This window comes from Dermacentor silvarum, chromosome 4 (assembly GCF_013339745.2).
Source record: "Dermacentor silvarum isolate Dsil-2018 chromosome 4, BIME_Dsil_1.4, whole genome shotgun sequence".
NCBI lineage: Eukaryota > Metazoa > Arthropoda > Arachnida > Ixodida > Ixodidae > Dermacentor > Dermacentor silvarum.
Window position 1 is genome coordinate 45,998,613 of NC_051157.2, and position 17,892 is coordinate 46,016,504.

The 17,892-nt window shown below is 45.8% G+C and overlaps 1 protein-coding gene across 1 annotated transcript; it reads right to left on the reverse strand.

Moving 5' to 3' along the window:
* Positions 1–782: 782 nt before the first annotated feature.
* LOC119449950 (uncharacterized) lies at positions 783–14,876 on the reverse strand. The gene is made up of 3 exons (XM_049665538.1): positions 14,687–14,876; positions 4,101–4,212; positions 783–2,695 (listed from the first exon to the last, which is right to left on the reverse strand). Exons 1-3 carry the CDS (start codon positions 14,793–14,795, stop codon positions 2,428–2,430), a joined length of 489 nt encoding a protein of 162 aa, XP_049521495.1. The 5' UTR covers positions 14,796–14,876; the 3' UTR covers positions 783–2,427.
* Between the last annotated feature and the right edge of the window lie 3,016 nt (positions 14,877–17,892).

Genomic DNA, 17,892 nt, shown 5'->3' on the forward strand with positions numbered 1-17,892 from the left:
TGCACATTTAAGAACTCCAGGAGGTCAACACTAATCTTAAGCCCAATCTACAGTGTGCTAGTCTACAGTCTACAGTTTTTCACATGGCGTTATCAGAGTAATTTATTGGATTAGTGTTCGGATGGTGGTGTTTTCGAATCAAATAGAAGACAGAAAAAAAAAAAACGTTCCTCAGAATAAGAAACCGAATGCTGCACATCTTTCTTCTGAAAGAGAAGATGAAGGGGAAACGTGGTAGAAGAAGGGCCCTTTTTCTTTTCCTTAAGTACGCGCCATTAGATTTACAACTTATTTGTGAAGTACTCCCCCCGACGAAGTAGCCTAGAAGGGCACTGGGGTATTGGATGCTGCAGCTGGGCTGTGCTCTCTCTATTTTCTTTCTCCCTCTTTTCATCCCTATACCCCCTTTCCCCAGTGCAGGGTAGCAACCGGACGTGCGTCTGGTTAACCTCCCTGCCTTTCCTCTTTTCTATTTCTCTCTCTCTCTCTCTCTCGCAGCTGGGTTATAAGCATAAACCTTTGATCACGCCCAGTCAGAGTCCAGTATGCGTAATCGCTCGTATATTCGTCTATATGCAAATATTCAATGAAACTGAATATCAAATTCTCGAATAAAATACTGAGAATTGAAAAACAAATGTTCTGTATTCGCATTGAAAATTTCGAATACACGCACCCCCTAACATGTTGCTTTTTGCTAAAATTGAAAGAAAAAAGAAAGAAAGAGAAGAATCGCAGAGCAATATGCTGCAATACAAGTGGGAGGTGGGGGGGGGGGGGGGGGGTGAACAGGAACATTGGGCGTAAAGTGAAAGAAAAGGGGTACAAGGAAATATATTGTTCAATCTGCGACGGCTAGCAATGACTTGATCTTTCTTTCAAGGAAGACGTCTTTCGAGAATTGCATTTGATTTGACTTAATCATTTCTTTCGAGGAGCCATTGAGCTTCCACTTTAGAAATTATAGTTTGAAATATTGTTGCACACTCTGTTCTATATACTATCCTTCGCTTTTTCCTTCGAACAGTCGGCCCAACACGTGACCTCTGAGACTCAACTTATTTGTCGAGAATGTTCGGCTCCCTGCAGTTTTTAGTCGATGCGCATTTGTTGGGCTCCTCTTCCGGGACTCTTCCTGCAGAGCAGGTGCACTAAAATGTGGTGCCTGCACAGCACAAACATTAGCGCGAGCTCTGACGTAACGATCACGTGTTAGACCTACTCCTTATATATAGCCTTAAATGGCGTAGCGCAATGCTGCCTCATCGTTCTTTCCTTCATCTATGGCGGTAGACGTGGCACGCGATCATTTGGCAAAATACGCCAAAGGTTGCTTGATCGAACACGTGTTTGGGTTGACATATCCTGATGGCATCGAACTCATTGTATTTATTGTCACTACCAGCGAAGTCCTTGCTCTTGACCTACCTTGTACCTTCACTTGACAGACTCCTGCCCCACATATCTCACTTGGCTGTTCGTTGTTGGGAACGCTTGGAACGATACTCCTGACGCGATACGGAGACTGACTGTTCCTTGGTAGCTGCGGTGGGACTTTGCAGAAGCGATATCCTTCGATATACTGTGCAAGCACGTTGACTCAGCTCACTGCCGTGTTAGATTAAAATTGGCTTTATGTAGCAACCGCGATTTACTCGTCAACACAACTCTCGCATACCGTGTACTCGTTGTGGTCGCACCTTTTTTGCGAGTGTGTTGAAGCCGAACTTCGTGAGAGAAAGGGAAAAAAAAGTGCGTTTAGGGTTCTTGCGAACGTAATTGATGAGTGTCTGCGAGAAACGTTTTGCATTTTTGAATTGTTCCTGTTTAACTGCTTATCCTCCTGACTCATTTGCGTTAAAGTAAGTGCACGCGTATTTGACTATTTGTCGCATTCAATCCATTGTGAATTTCTTGTGCTGAGTTTTTTAAGCTGTACACAATATACTGTACACGCTATGTAATATTGCGTAAAATATTGTTGGCTCAAAAAAAAAAAGGCACAATATTTACTATAGTAACTTTTGTAACTATCACACAAAAGTTACTATAGTAACTTTTGTGTGATACTGTGCACAATACTGAGTGCCAATTTTACACTTCTTATAGGACCTGTTCTCGAACCTTGACTTTCTCAAGGCATTGGCAATGGGGCATTATGTGCAGTGCAGAATTTGCGTTACGGGCCACCAATCCTACTGATGCCACCTATGTGTTTGAACAAGATCTTTTTTTTTTTGCCCTCGCGCTTAAGTGTAACACGTGCACGAACTTCGCAGAGTTGATGTTTATTACGTGTAGTATTACATGCAGCTCATCACAGTTATCTGCCTCAGAAATCACAAGTAAAACGACGTTATCTTACAGATAATAGTTCTTAACTAACACAGAGACAAGACAACAGACAGAAAAACACGACAAAAGCTGTCACAGAGCGTCCACAACTGTTTTGCTTTGTTTTGGCACTGATTGGCACATAGGGCGTCCAGCCCCTGCAGACTTTCTTTGCCGTTGTGAAAGACCGCAGGAGGAGTTGGCGGACGCTGTTGCGTTGTACTTGGTTTCTCTGATCTCGGCGAGAGATATGATGCTCACGAGCAGACGATGTGCGTTTTGCAAGCATTTGGGGTAGATTCCTTTGCCTTTCTTCAACGTGCAGTTCTTCGGATAGCCTTGCAGTGAGACGCGTCCACACCTGCGGAGACAAAGTCGGACCATGCACATTAGAAACCTAGCATATTGGGCCAATCGCGAATGCTGAATCAAACGCCAGTTTAGTGCACTAAATCCACGCGTGATACATTGTCGTGCTTATATTGCTACACGCGTGTTGTATTTGGTCGTTTGAACGAAGTGCGCGGGCGCCATCACTCGAGCAAAGAGGAGGAAGAACGAACTGCGCTCGCGCTGTGAATCCAACCTGTTAGCGCTGCAACCGTATCTGTACATAGTTTCTCGGTTAGTTCACTCGTCCTTCGCGTAACAATATAAATGATGTTGTGTTGCACATTCTTCCCTGTATACTTAAGTAAGTTCATTAAAATTGCTGCAAATAGTGAACTTTCGTGGATAACGAATTCCAGATGCTAGAGGACGCTCTGGTGCCGTTTGCAGGAGTATACCTATCCGACTGGACAAGTTAACAAAAATGCAGAATAACTGCTTCTTGTTACTGCGCCAGTCGACCAGTCGACATTGGTCCATGGCAATGTAGAGGGGGAGGAACACTCGGTGGGTGCTTCATCTCAACTGGGACGAAAACAGACAAAAAAAGTGGCACGGAAACACGGATAAAGGTCGTGCCTATTTTTATGCAAAACATGGCCTACATTCATCATTGTACGAAGGATCCGTCTTCAGAGAAAAAAGAAAAGGAGACGGAAATGGCTAATTTTGATGTCGGAAAAAAAAGGAGAGGACGGAGTATTGTATGGCAGTATTGCAGGCAAATTGAGTTGCTGGCATTAGAATAGTCGTCCACACTTTTCAACAATTTTTCGTGTGAAGTCTGTGTAGGTTGATTATGCGCATTTCCTGAAATGTTCCCCGTAACGCATCGAAATTACACTTTTTTTGTGCTCTTCAAGCTCTCGTTGCCGTATTTCTTGATCGGGATTGCCTATGCTAATATCAAGCGAACATTGTAGGAGGAAACCTAATTTGAGTGTACGTGGGCGCATTACAAAGAAACATCTACATTGCGTATGGCTCTTGCCAGCTCTGTCTCGACTCACGAAATCTCAATTTGCTCAAAATCGAAGTTTCTACATTGGTCTCAGCAGACGGCCCAATGACAGCTAGAGTCACGCGCGCAGTGGCTTAAAATTTTTTTTGAGAAACACTGCACACACACAAATTATCCGAGCTGTCCTCTTTGTCGTCCAACTGCTACTACGTTTATTTCCTGACTACCGATAACGTGGAAATAAAATTGTACGACCACGAAGAGGTACACCGTAGCTCAATGGTTTGGAGCTACGAGGGCTCACGACTACTGAAACATTTCCTCCTAATCTTGTGCTCGCTTCGCACACCATATAGTGTCACGGTTTCAGCGCTTCTTCAATGCGGCAACGAAGACTATACGCTGGGAAACTTACGAGGCGCCTCTTAGGTACTTGAGCCGTGAGTCACAGGTAAGGCTCATGCAGGGGTTAGCGAGGTTGATGTGTGCTCCGTCTGGAATGGCATACTTCTTCCAGATGCATTGTTCTGCAAAAATAAAAAGAGCAAGGTATATTTATTTTCTTCTTTATTAGCTGTAAAATATGGGAAGTTTGGCCACAGAAAGGGCCAGCTATGCCAAAATACCCAAAGTGTCCAAAATATCAGACATAAAAAACCACATAACAAATTATAAGTCAATTACAAAACACCGCCAAACGCCAATAAACAAATAACAACACACTAACAAAGCAAATAAATGAATCTCGGAAGTAATAGAAGGAAATAAAGTTGTACTTCATGTAAACACATATAAACTCCACAATGAAAGAAAGAGAAGCGGGTAAGAATACAAGAGAAACACCAGCATTAACAGGTCATGGGAACATCGAGAACATCAATAATGGCCATAAGCTACTGTTCACGAAGAACATATCAATTAAGTCATTGTCCACAAACAAATTCCGTAGAGTCCTAACAGCTAATCTTTATTTGCTGAAGCATGACCAGTGCTCCTGCAGGATGCTCCGTAGTCCGTGTACAGGGCCGCAGCCCAAAGAAGATGGCACGTAAATTTAGATCAGATTTTCAATTTTTTAAAGGCCGCGTAACGCGTGCAGACGCGTGGTAGAGTGTGCCGCTGCTTATGCTGATTTACGTCGATTGCGAAGATCCCAATATAACTGTAAAGTCGGGAAGTATCGTGTTGCTCGGTGAATTAACATCTTTAAACAAATTGAATCTTCAGTTTGTCTTCGGTATTATCAATTTCCGTCTAAGTGTAAATGACTCCAAAGGAAACAGACGCAGCTTCAGGTTTGCTAGGATAACATCGTTCCCTGCGACAATAGCTACTAAAGCGCGACAGAAGTTTCTCACATTGAGTTCGCTGCTGCCGACGTGCTGGCTGTACTTCTGTACTGCCATCTCTTACAGCCGTGCAGTGGTCTGGATATTTCTGCAACGCCACTGTTCATAAGTAACCAATTTATTTCCCGCATGTCCGTCTATTGTAATCATGTATGACATGCAGAATAAAACAAGAGCTAAAACGAATGAGGCTTTCCATGGTAACGTCTTGCTGGTTATCCTGCTCTGGGGCAAGGGTTTAACTGATCAAAATGTTGGAGACGGGGAGACGAGATAAGAAAGTAGGCACGAGGAAACGCACAAGAACTTCTACATCGTGGCAGGCAGTTCGCATGTTCTTTTGCAAAGTGGTAAAGGGCTTCCGTGCTTCGATCACTCTGGACCAGTGTCGCAAAATTTTTGTGGGACACTGGGCACTAGTTCAGTCGGTCTACAGCTATCACGGACTATTTGCACACTTTCAGCGAGGGTAGCTATACAGTAGCCAATATTTCAACCAATTCCAACGCCTCTTCTGAGCGAAAATGCTCTGAAACTGTGTCTCTGATTGCTTGGCGCCGTGCGCATGCTTTGCGCAAAGCTGCGTGTAATAATGGAGACAGATACGTTACCTGTAATTTCCTTCGTCTTTTTTTATGTCTGTCTCATTTTTCTCACTAAAGCAAGACTGAAGTCTGGTAGGTAGCTGCTGTCATGCAGGTCTCGCCCTTGGCCTAAAATATTTCGTGCGCCAGCTTTTTTGAAAATAAGTCGTGGGCTCCGCAGGCGGGTGCATTAGCTTTCTGCTTCGTTCATCCTTTTTTAGCTGCTGCTATCCAAAGTAGCGAGTATGCGTGCTCATCCCGCGTTGCTGCGCGTGCACGGCCCTGTTAACTCTGTACATTTACTTCAAACTGCGTGTAAATATATTTTAGGCGAGTAAGCTGTGCCCCGGATCTGCGAACGTATGCGTGTACGCCGACGTGCTGGCATAACCTCTGACCTGACGTGTTTCTCGCAGCAGTGTACGCGTCCTCTACACGGAAACCGCGGGGGGCCTCTGCTGACATATGCGACCTTGCGAGACGTTGAAACAGATGGCTAGGCGCTGTCTGGGCTGTCATTGCGCGAAGCAGCCCTCTTTTTTTACGACACATTGGCCTTCGAGAACCATATACAGACGCTCAGAAAAACACATACGCGTATCATGGGTGGCCGATGATTATACCAGCAGCCAATTCTTTTACCCTCTAGCCATGGGAACTGTGGTGCTGACAAAGTTTGCTTTGAAGGGTTGAACTTGGAAGTTTCTTGTGCTAACCAGTCGGTTAGGGGGCAACAAGTAACTGATCGATGCCGAGAGATGCCTAATGTGAAGAGATACGTGCCTTATCTCGGCCCTCTCGAGCGGCAAATGCATTTTGTTCTGATGGCTGCGGAAGTTGCGTGGTATCCAGTATCTGTAATATCTGTATGTGAGTTCTTGAATATTATTTCTTACAAAGGTGAAGTGTCATTGTATCCGAATTTTTTAATACTCCATGTCAGTGGCTCAGGCGCTGTGGCATTCTACTGCTGAGCACGAGGTCGCGGGTTCGAATCCAGACTGTGGCAAACACTTTTCAATGTGGTTGGATTGCAAAGACGCCCATGTACGGTGCATTGGATGCAGGGCAAATGAACTGCGGATGGTCAGAGTTACTCCTAAGGCGTCGGCCCTCATAACAGCACTCTGTGGTTTCGTGGTATTTAACTCGTAAATATTGAAATAAACATTCTTACGACGTGCGGTTTGGCATGAAGCCACTTCAACCACAATGAAAGTAAAATTAGACGCCTGTCGTAGAGTCACCTGCAAAAATTACTACAGGCAACTCTGGCGCCGCGATAGTTAAGCTATCATGGGATTGATGGTTAATGTTTGGATTTATCTAAGCGTCGCATTTGTGGCGTCAAACGTTCCTGTGACGTTATTTACTGCGCTTTACCTTTCTGAATTCCCCTAGTGCTCATACTTTTCTAAACACAGTTAGACAGTTAGTTTCGGCGTGCATCAGTAATTTTAAATTGTGGTATATATAACGCAATATTTTGTTGAAAATGATCAATTTTAATAGTCCCAATGCCGTGTAAAACCAAAAGGACGAACTCCAGGCGAATACACATACGAATTATTATTTTCATGATGGCTTAACCACCATACTAGCGTAGATCCCAACTTTTAAGAGATCTGTACCTCCTTCCTCTTCTCATTGTATAGAAGCAGCATCAACCATACATTCATAATCACGTCCTAGCTCGCTGAAAAGTAGTACTTCGCCGTGATTGCACTATTAGTTCTCTATTTACATAAATTATTTTCTGAAGTTCGCGTATTCGCTGTCTTTTGCGGACAAGACAGAAGTTTCGAAACGTGGTCGAAACTTTGGCTCCAGCGACATTTCTTGTTCTACCACTATTCATCACTGTCATATACGAGGTGGTCAACGTCATGATGCACTCAATTTAACAGGGCGAAAAGCAGACAAAACTCAGAGAACACGACACACAAACACAAGCGTGTTCTTCGTGATGTGTCTGTTTTTTGCGCCATTAAAGATAATGCATATGTAAAGCGCACCAACTTGCCCAGAAACAAACCCTTTGGACATCAGGATGCTTTCATAGACTTGAACGTCATTCATTTGTTCATTACTGCGTCAGAAGAAAAAAAAAAACGCGGACCAAGCTAATAAAGCGGCATGGAGGCGCCCACACACACACATAGCAGCTATTAGTATGCTTCGGCGCTTCTATGCGTCATGAACAGCGCATATTTCATGAGGCACCTAGGCGAGGCCACGGTGCGGCGCGCGTGAGATGCATCCCAATCAACTAACTTGCGCTGTCTCTTTGGCAGCTTTGTTTTGGGTGACATTGTCATTTTGCCTTGCGTAAACGCGCAGCAACAAGATTATACTAGTTTAACGCTGAATGCTCGACAATGAGCACACATGCGACCATTAGGTGAAACAGTTGTAGCGCCTGCACGATGCAGAGTTATACCTTGTATTTGATGTTCTTTTATGTCCCGCACGCTTTGCGCAAAAAAAAAAAAACCACCACACACACACAAAAAACAAACAAAAACACAATGTCTGTATTTCTGGCAAACAACTGTATTTGCCGAGCACTGACCGTGTCCACGTGACGCTAAAGCTGCGTGGCGAAAAATATCATAATCATGCGATGACAATTCAGATGTAATATAAATAGTTAAAGCGAGAACCACAGGAACTCTCCTTTTTGAATATTGACAGCCATGTGCGCCGCGACGACGTCGACGAAACGCAAGCGCTACTGCTCCAGGGCACATCTCTTGCAGTTTGGGCGACGGTGCAAAACACATTCTTCAAACATAAACATGATGATTAATCAGCTCTCGCCACCAACGAGGGGCGTGTCGACGCTAACAAATAACAGAGTGTAAGTACTTGAACCTACGAACTCAATTCCAAAATTACCCGCCGTGATGGAATATAGTGGCTTTGGCGTCGCGCTGCTATATATAAGCACAAGGTCGCGGAATTAAATCCCAGCCACGGCGGCCGCCATTCGGTGGGGGCGAAATGCAAAAAAAAAGACGAAAAAAAAAAAGAACCTCCCGTGTACTATGCATTGTGGGCATTGTGGGCATATTGTGGGCAAGTTAAAAAACGCCAGCTGGTCGAAATGATTCTGGAGTCCCCCACAACGGCATGCCTCATAATCATATCGTGGTTTTGGCGCCTAATACCCCAGAAGATAATTTAATTTTAAACATCCAAAATTGAAATAAAGTAACTAAAATAATTTCACAGAAGCCAGCCCGCAACGCGTGACTCTGTACGCGGTCGCCGCATATCGTTTGCTAGTCGTTTTCTCGCCGTTTTTTGGCAGCTCCGGCGGCAGCGCAGGGGGCTGTACAGAATGTTCCACGCGTTGATTTTCACCCCGACTTTTAAAGCTGGTAGCTTTACTCGGCTCCTTTGACCATTTTCGGGATCGGCGGCCGTACTTTGTCCGCCGATGTTAAGGTCACGTGATATCGCGCAGTCGAGATAGAGGGCGCTCTCACATCCGAAGTCCGCTGCGTGGCTATTATCGAGGTGCACCATTTCGTCTTACGGTCTCATCACTGCTTCACTTAAACCGACTCCCACAGTGCGTGTGGTCAACATAATGTTAAAGCGAATGGTCAGTAGAATTTGGCCTCCGTGAAGCAAACCAGCAGAGAAGGAAGCACCAGAGGCACAACTATTGCCATGCCATCGTCGTCATCCCTGTTGTCGTTCCGTAGTCATGTCACCTTGCTCATGCTGCCGTCGTAGTTGTCGTCACCACGCTGCCATGCCGTCTACCAAAACATGTCGATGACGTCGTCGATAATTTGTGCCGCCATCATGGAACACCATTATCACCGTTATCAGCAGCATACGTCGGAAGTAATACTGTAGTGTCTATTTGATTTGTGCGGTCCGCAAAGGTTATTCGTTTACTTTCACATTGATCTTCAATGGTTTCTGCAACAACTTTTGACATATCTACCAAAACGAAATGAAATAAATGGACGTGGCTTACTCGCAGTGCCTTTACACGGCATCTCTTTGTTGTCTTAGGTGTCAGTTAAAGAGGAGTCAATAATATCGGCACAGCATTTCCTTGTTCTGCTGCTGTGGCGAGCCTACAAATCCTTCTACAGCAATCAATTTCTTTGGCCTGCATTGCTCAGAACTTGCGACAAACATTCATTTCCAAATTTCGTTTAATGCTAGTAAACGAAGTTGATGCAGCGATAGATGGGGGACGTATATAGTTAAAAAGAAACCGCGGTAACGTTAAACTGTGTGTATAGTACAATGTTATCACAACGTTTTCTTACACCTAGTCACGTGGACATATCATGAGGATCAAAGACCTCTAGCACCACTTTGGTAAAGTGGTCCCCCAACGTACAGTATGTTACCTTACGAGGCCTTTATTTCAAGGCAAATATTGGTAAGACATACAAGAGTTACGTGTACAACGGCCGTCAAGAGCAGGCGCTACTTATGTTGTCGAACTGCGCTCTGTATACGATGGAGAGCCTTCGCCTTCCATGTACTTCATCTATGTTTATATATTACGCGCACCTATCATTCATTGTGGCTGTGTACACAGAAGGCGTAACCGTCGATTACACACCCTTCACTGCCTCTGACCGAGGTTCGCAAAGGGGCTTTCACTGGAACGTTTGCCCACGCGAGCAGTCGTGCTTGCTGACATCCACGTGGAAGTCACTGAGGGAGCCGATCGCGGCCCCGATTGTCATCGTGTTCGCTGACCTCCTCACGACATGGCGTTTCGGCTGGGCGTATTTTGATGACTCTAGCTAGTGGGAGGTCGACGTGAAAGCGCTGACCGTGGTAGACGAGGTCGTTCGAATTTTCGCTTCGAGAAGGGCAAGCTCCTTGTGAAACTACTCTATGCACTAGAGCTAGCAACCCCCCCCCCCCCCCTTTTTTTTTTCTTGTCTTTCAAGCTCGAACTCAGTTGCCCATGACGTGCTTTTCTCTGAGGGGCTGAGGCAGTGACCTCGACGGAAATTGCCCGTTGCCTTGTTTTGAAATCCTTGAATACAATAGATACTTTAGGTGCGGCCTTCTATATTTTTCTTTTCTTAGCGGAAGGAACGGAAGGAAATGGCTTGAAGCGCTCGGCCTTCAATGCTGAGTAGTGCTTTTACTCTAAATTGATGAGCGAATATCCATGGGAAACCTTTTTGTTCTGTGTTTGTGTATAATGTGGTGCTACACTGACAGGCTCCCGACCTCTGCACGTAATAGTGTTCAGAGTTTAGGAGTTTTCTTGCAGACACGCTGTCAACAGCTCCTCTTTCTTCAGCTTTATCAACTGCAGTTTCACAAGTCATTCTAAGTAGCTTTGACGAAACGTTACTAGGTGTGAAATATACGTGGTCGTGCCACGCGCCAGCGTTCCTGTTGCAATCGTCGCTGACTGCACTTTTCTCAAAATGTGCGTGAGCAGCTTAAAAGGCAAGGAGTGGCAGGGCTTACTAAGGAATACAGATAAAAACCTTCCTTTAGTTGTGCCTAGCAAGCACGTTTTGCATCCAATGTAAGCGGCTGTTGTCGGAACTTAGGCTTTGGCCAGCGATGATGGCGATGCTATTTGCGGATGGTTTCAAGGATTGTGTTTTTTTCTACTTTTTATCGAAGGCACGCTCTTTTATTGAAGACAATGTCTTTCTTGGCGAACTACCACCACTTTTCCGTATCGAGTATGTATCTAGCCTGTTACCGTGGGCCGATCTCAGATATAGGGCAGCCTAAATATGCGGACTACTATGTGCTACGGGGCATGTGCCCCTGGTACACCTGGTTGTCGTGATGTTCCGCATATAGTTAGTTATATATGTGTATAATTATATAATATATTTAATAAATAAACATAAATAAAATTGTCCGACGGCAGGATTCGAATGGAGGACCCCTAGCACAGTATCCCGATGCTCTAACCATTAGAACACGGGCACATTTTTGTTTTCTTTATTACCTCAGCAGGCGGAACAGAACATCCTTTAGCATTTCCTGCCGTCAAGCCAGCGCGTTCAGACACTTGGCGCGTTTTCGTGCAATATCAATTATTTGAACACTCCATGCGATCTTTCGCGTCGTCGATAATCACACGTAAAAATACAGGTTTCTCTTGTTTTACTACGTTTTCTGGAGAATATTACTCACATTAAACGCATGCTTTCCCTTTGCGTTAGAACTTGAACGCCACAGTGGCGAAATATGTCTAGGCGTGTTCGTGTTCCAAAATATAGGCTGATACCGAAGATAGGAGCGACGTGAGATAACGTGCGGTGCGCAGTGACTTCACCCCTATTTATAAGCCGCAATTAGCTCAGGAAGGATTTGTCTTCATCGACATCAACTGGAGGTTTAATCGCCTTCTGACGTTTCCTGTTTGACTCTTGTGCTCCAACGATGTTAAGAAAGAGTGGCAGTGTTACAAGCATTCTGATCATGTTGGTTTCTTTAAAAATGCGATTTTGGGGCAAGATTCGCGCGAATGCCTGCCAAGAAAACACCGTACCGAACCGCTCGTCGTATACGCGTGGTACGCCTTCCCGTAAAATATAACACGTTTCCTTCGCGTGGGAAGTTCTCGCTCTTCGCATGCAAGGAATATGACGTTATAGCACCGGCATAAAATGTGCTCGCTCGTTCTTCGTTTTTTTTTCCCCTCTTCTACCGCAACCCTCTTAAAGGAGTTCGTCTTCAAGTCGCAAATAACTATACTACGCAGTTGGAGGGCCTCTTTCACGTTTACAAGGCACGTACACCTTTGATGGTTTTCTTTTACTTTTCTCTGTCCCACACAGGCTCGTCCACCGGTCTGACGATTTAAGACTCAGCCGGCAAAAGCAGCGAGATTTGACGATTACATTTCTGGTTTTCACGGGAAGAATTTGCATGCGACGTTTCCTTTTGTCTAGGGTATGAGGCCAACCATGTTGCAGGCGACAACTTTCTCAACCCCCCGTCACGCATTCTCCCATTGTGTTTGCGGAAAGCTTCCAGTTTACTTATTATTCTGGCGATCACTTTCACTCGTTCAAGCGCCGAGGATATAAGGGGAGGTAGCGGAGGAGGAAGAATGCGAGAAACGTACACGCGATGCTCCTTGAGGATAAAGAATGAAATGAGAAAAAAAAAAACACGCCAAAGGAAGAAGGTTGCGTGAACAGGTTGGTCATTTCAAAGGCAAAACAAGGTATAAAAGAGCTTGCACTTCTTACTAAAACGACTGAAAGAATATTCCCAGCTGGAGCCAAGAGCACGTCGAACTGAATTCATTAGCGCTCCTTGCGTTCATATATACTTTGGCGGCGCAGTGCGTCACAAACGTCTGGAATAGACTGCAACCTGCACACAACATTTTCATTCTATGGGACGCATTAGAAGGATATGATACGTTGTGACAGAGCTAGTATTTGTGCCCAAATGCCCGAACGACTCGGCAAGACGAATGGAGAACTTGGACGGATGACGTATAGAATTAGTTGAAATCCTGTGCAAAAAAAAAAAAAAAAGAAAGTTTGAGGGAACTTGCGGGTGCTCTTGTAAATGACTCGCTCTTGGGGAAGCCATTTGAGTCACCATATTAAATGAAGCATCCTTTCGAGTTCCATCATGGCAAAATATCGAAGGAAACGGTGCAAGCCCTTCTTTCACCCTTTCTCTTTATCGTAACGCAATGTTTACTCGATGTGTGTGTTGTAGCGAAACTCAAGGTCTTTTCTGCTAGCTGTGTTTCTCTCTGGCTCTGACGACATCCGTGCACCAACGTTTCTATAACAAATATCGTTTTTTTCGCGTTTTTTTTTCCCGCTTGCATGCTACTTTTATAATCATGTAACTGTGACGTGCCACGTTACCCTTAGTGCCTTCAGGCCTTATTATTCGGGGTGTGACTTGAAGAATAAAAATTAATAATAAGAAAAGCCTCGACGCATTCAAACGCGTTATTCTTTCGCGCCAACTCCAACTCGAGCGCATGACGAGACCTCTAGTTCTGTGTGCGTGCGCCGTTGCGTGTGTTTATGGAGTAAGTGTGTACTTAGAATGGGGGGGGGGGGGGTGATTAAGTGAACTCGGGCAGTGTGGGTGTAGAGTGGGATGACACTGGGTTCTCGCAGGAGGATTTAGCCTTGCGAACTGCCAACATCTGGTCCAGTGCCGCAACTGTAGTGTGAATCATGGCGCGCTGCTGCAGGTCAGTCGAGCCCGTGTCTTCTAATAGGAGCAGGTCTCGCGATTGTTCAACGTAGAGGCTGAGTACAAACGGAAACTCGGAGGAACAAACAATCAAACAGAACGACATGGCTCAGCACACAATTAACGCTATTCCTGGAGATATCAAGCCCACCAGAGCGAACAATTCTTTTCAGGTTAAGCACTACAGACTGGATGGGGGGCCTCGCAAGTAAATAATAACCCATGCACCGGATTCATATGAAACGACGACATGACTATCTGCGGATGCATTGACAGAAAATTACCCCGGTGAGGGCCTTTGCAGTGACCAGTAAGCATTTGCGGTAACCTAACGTGCTATAAACACTTCAAACAATCTAGCGTCTTTGCGAAGGAGCTTGCGAATAACACGAAATAAACCAACTCGATATTTTTAGCAGCAGGAGTTGCCCTTCGGTGCGTAAAAGATAAGAAAAAAAAAAAAGAAAGGTAACACAACGTCGTACACCAAAGTTGGCTTCTCTGAGAGAAAACAATGTTTTTGCATTAATTGAAATGTTTTCTATTTGAAAATGCAGTTTCGTTTTTCTTGTCAAACCATCTGCTTTGTTGGCAGACACTCTAGGCATGACGTTATGAAATCGTTGGCTGGCTGTTTGAGACATTTCTTTGAAAGGATCAGGCGTTTACCGTAATCGTACACCCTGTGTTTCTTATTAAAATTACTTATTTTGACACGCGCTGACGCGCCTTGAAAGGTGCGATTGGTGGTTGACTTAACAGAGCGCTCGCTTTTAAAGACTGCAGTTACTCAAGCCTCGTTCCTCTGCTTTCATCCTACTGCAACAGCTCTCATCATGCAACAGCAGTGATCGCAGGAATGCACTCACTGTTTTTCACGTCAACAGGTTGCACAAACACGGCCGCCTTGGCGAGAGATGCGAAGACGCACAGGAGAAGGAGCACCGTCCCGAATCCCTGCCTCTGGCCGAACCGCATACTGGTGCCAGCTGTGTTTGCGTGCACTTCGAGAACGAGCCGCGCTGGGAGGCTTCTCTTTTTTTGAGTGAGGCGCCGCTGTGGGACTGGAAACTCTTTTATATAAACGTCTCTCCGCCGACTCTCGCGTGTGCGTGCATGTGCGTGCGTGTGCGCGTGGACCGCCCTGAGCGAAAACCGGATTGTCTGGCGCAGCGGACTTGGGTATTCCCCTGCGGGGCGAGGAGGAGGACTGCTGTGAGTGTCTGTGCCGGTCGGCCGAAGCGGTTGCGTTTACTTCGTTCCCGGCGCTCCGTGGGAAGACTCTTCGCACCAAAAAGGAGCAAAAAATTGCAGTGTTTTAGCCTGATGTACGTGCATCTACGCTACCTGGATACCGCGACACTAACACGCAGTGCGCTGGTGCCTATCTATCGTGCCACTCTGTTTTAACAGAACGGATGAAAAACCCGATTGTGTCGCGTGACAAAGAATGTTTGCTTTGAAGAACTTTCTGTGGGCCTTGTTGGTGCATACTTGCTAAACTTTTTGGAGCGCAAACAAGAGACAAGGCACAAAAGGGAGGTGAAACGCAGGTTCTGTGTTTCACCTTTCTTTTGTTTCGCTCCCTATTTTTCTCTTTCTATTTCCCCTTTCCCTTACCCCTAGTGGAGGGTAGCAAACCGGATGCTCTTCAGGTTTACCTCCCTGCCTTTCCTCTCCTTGCTCTCTCTCTCTCTCTTGTGCCTTGTCTCTTGTTTGCGCTCTAAAAAGTTTATCAAATGTTTGCTTTCGTTGTCGTTTGTGGGAACAGTAAACTGCCTACGCAGGGGGTTTCGTCAACGACGTATGTTCATAAATTGTTGGTTTTGCCTCATTTTTTAACTCGCAGCTTTCTTTGCCTCTTTGCCCCATTTTGCGGCTTCTGCCTTGCATGATGGGCCTGTCCTGGAGGTAGCGCAAACCGAAATGGCCCAGGGCAACCAGCAGCACTATACATCGAACGCAGACGCCAGCTTCAACGCAATTAAAGGGGACCGAAGCGTGTAATGAGTGCGGAAGAGACAGATGCTCGCAAGAAGCATCGAGCGAAGAAGGAATGTCTTCGATCCGCTGCGAAGCGTGGTTTAAAATGCGAGCGCATGCAGCTCGCAAACGCGAAGCGCAGCAGAGTCGATACGCAGCAAAGGATGGTTTGGAACTCGGGTGCACATTTACTCGTAAACGCGAGTGCAGGCGGCGGCGATGCGCAGTAATGAGACAGCACCGGGATACGCTGAGCAACTAGTCTACATTGAGAGGCACTTGAAACAGGGAGAGCTGGGTTCGGCGTGTAGTGTGTGCGACAGACTCTGGTTTCTGCAGGATATGTGTCTGCTGTATCGGAGCGCCGCAAGTGTACGTTGAGCGAGGCGTTTCCCGGTGAAAACGTGTATAACTACGTCCTGCTGTCTATGCTTGCAAATTGTCGCTAAGCAAGGACAGCGTTCCTTGCAAACACTAAACAAAGCTTCGGTTGGATCGATTCCCACAGCGCGTAATATCCGCGTTGTACTATTTGTGAGGTTTAACCTCCTAAAGCCGACCTCGGGCTATTATTAGAGACGCCATTGTGGAGGGGTCTGGAATAATTTTGAACATTTTTCGCGTGCACCTTCTGTAACGTTCACCTGAAGCCCGGTACACAAGCGTTTTTGCATTCAGTTCAGATCGGAATGCACCAGCCACAACCTGGAATCGAACCCTCGACATCAAGCTCTGCAGCATAATGCCATAGCCACTGAGCCACTGCGGAGGGTGTAAAAGAACGAACCAGACAGATCTTTGCTGTAGGGCAATTTTTTGTTAAAGGAAAAAAAAAAGAAACGCTTAACCTTGCACTCGGCCGCGCAACGCTTGAAACAGCGAAGCTGGGCCATCGTAGCTCAGCATTTTCCGGAAGTGCGCGCGAACTTTTCATCTTATTACTCATGATGATGCTAATTTATTTTCGCGCGTCTCGGACTTACGGTCGTCACTGCAAGTTGCACAGCGCATCTTGCAACACCGACACCGCGTTGCAATGCCGACAACGCGTTCCAGCAGACCCGCTCCGTGAATGCGCATCTCTCTCTCTCGCTCTCATAGCACGCAAAACCTCTTCACCTCGCAGAGCACGAGCGTGCGAGTGCGCCAGCTGTGGACGAAGCCGGCGACGCTCGAACGCAATCATATGGTTCGCATAAATGCATGCTCTGCAAGCATGGCTGTATAGCCTAGTGGTTACGACGCTCGCCTTGGGACCGGGGGTACGCGGGCTCGAATTCCGCCTCTGCAAGAAAGTTAATTTTCTTATATTCCTTCATAGTTTCTTCATACGAACCACAAATTACGGCTGGCCTAAACAGCTTCGCTGTTAGAACTAAATGATCCCGGTAAATGTATTGTCAATATTTGCTGACAATATTGTATCAGTAGTAATGGCGGTGTACAAAAATTCACAGGGTCTCTTAGGTTATCCCTAAGAGGACTTGAAGTCGGAAGCCCAAGTGCCGATACATTAAAGACGGACACATGAAGTACACATCCCCTTTAATTCGCTTAGTCATCCCTCATAATTCGTTTACTCATCCTCTTCATTCGATTAGTCAAATAACTCTCCTCTTAAATAGCGTAGTCATCAACATTAATTCTATTGCTTTTAACTTGCCTGAGTCTCCACCTAATTTGCTTTTTCATCGATCTTAATTTGCTTACAGGGTATGAGCCATTGATGATGATAGTGTTTGTACCCTTTCGTGTAGCCGACACGTTTTCACTCAAGGACATTGAAGGTCGACTGAATGATGAGAGAGAGAGAGAAAGACAAAACTTCATTTTGACGGGGCACGGAGAGGGGAGGATCCCTCTCCGTATGGGTATGATGGTTCCCCATGCACTTGTACGTACAAGGGCTCACGGTACAGCCGACCTTGTCGCAACCATTGGGAACACACAGGATTTCGCAAACCCTCAAGCCATTCCTGGACGGGCTGAAGCCACCAAAAAGACTTTCGCCTTAATAAACGTAGGGTGTTCGAGGCAGAGATATTTAACTTGGGATATGCGCGATGTGAGATAGCATGCTTGCTGATATGAA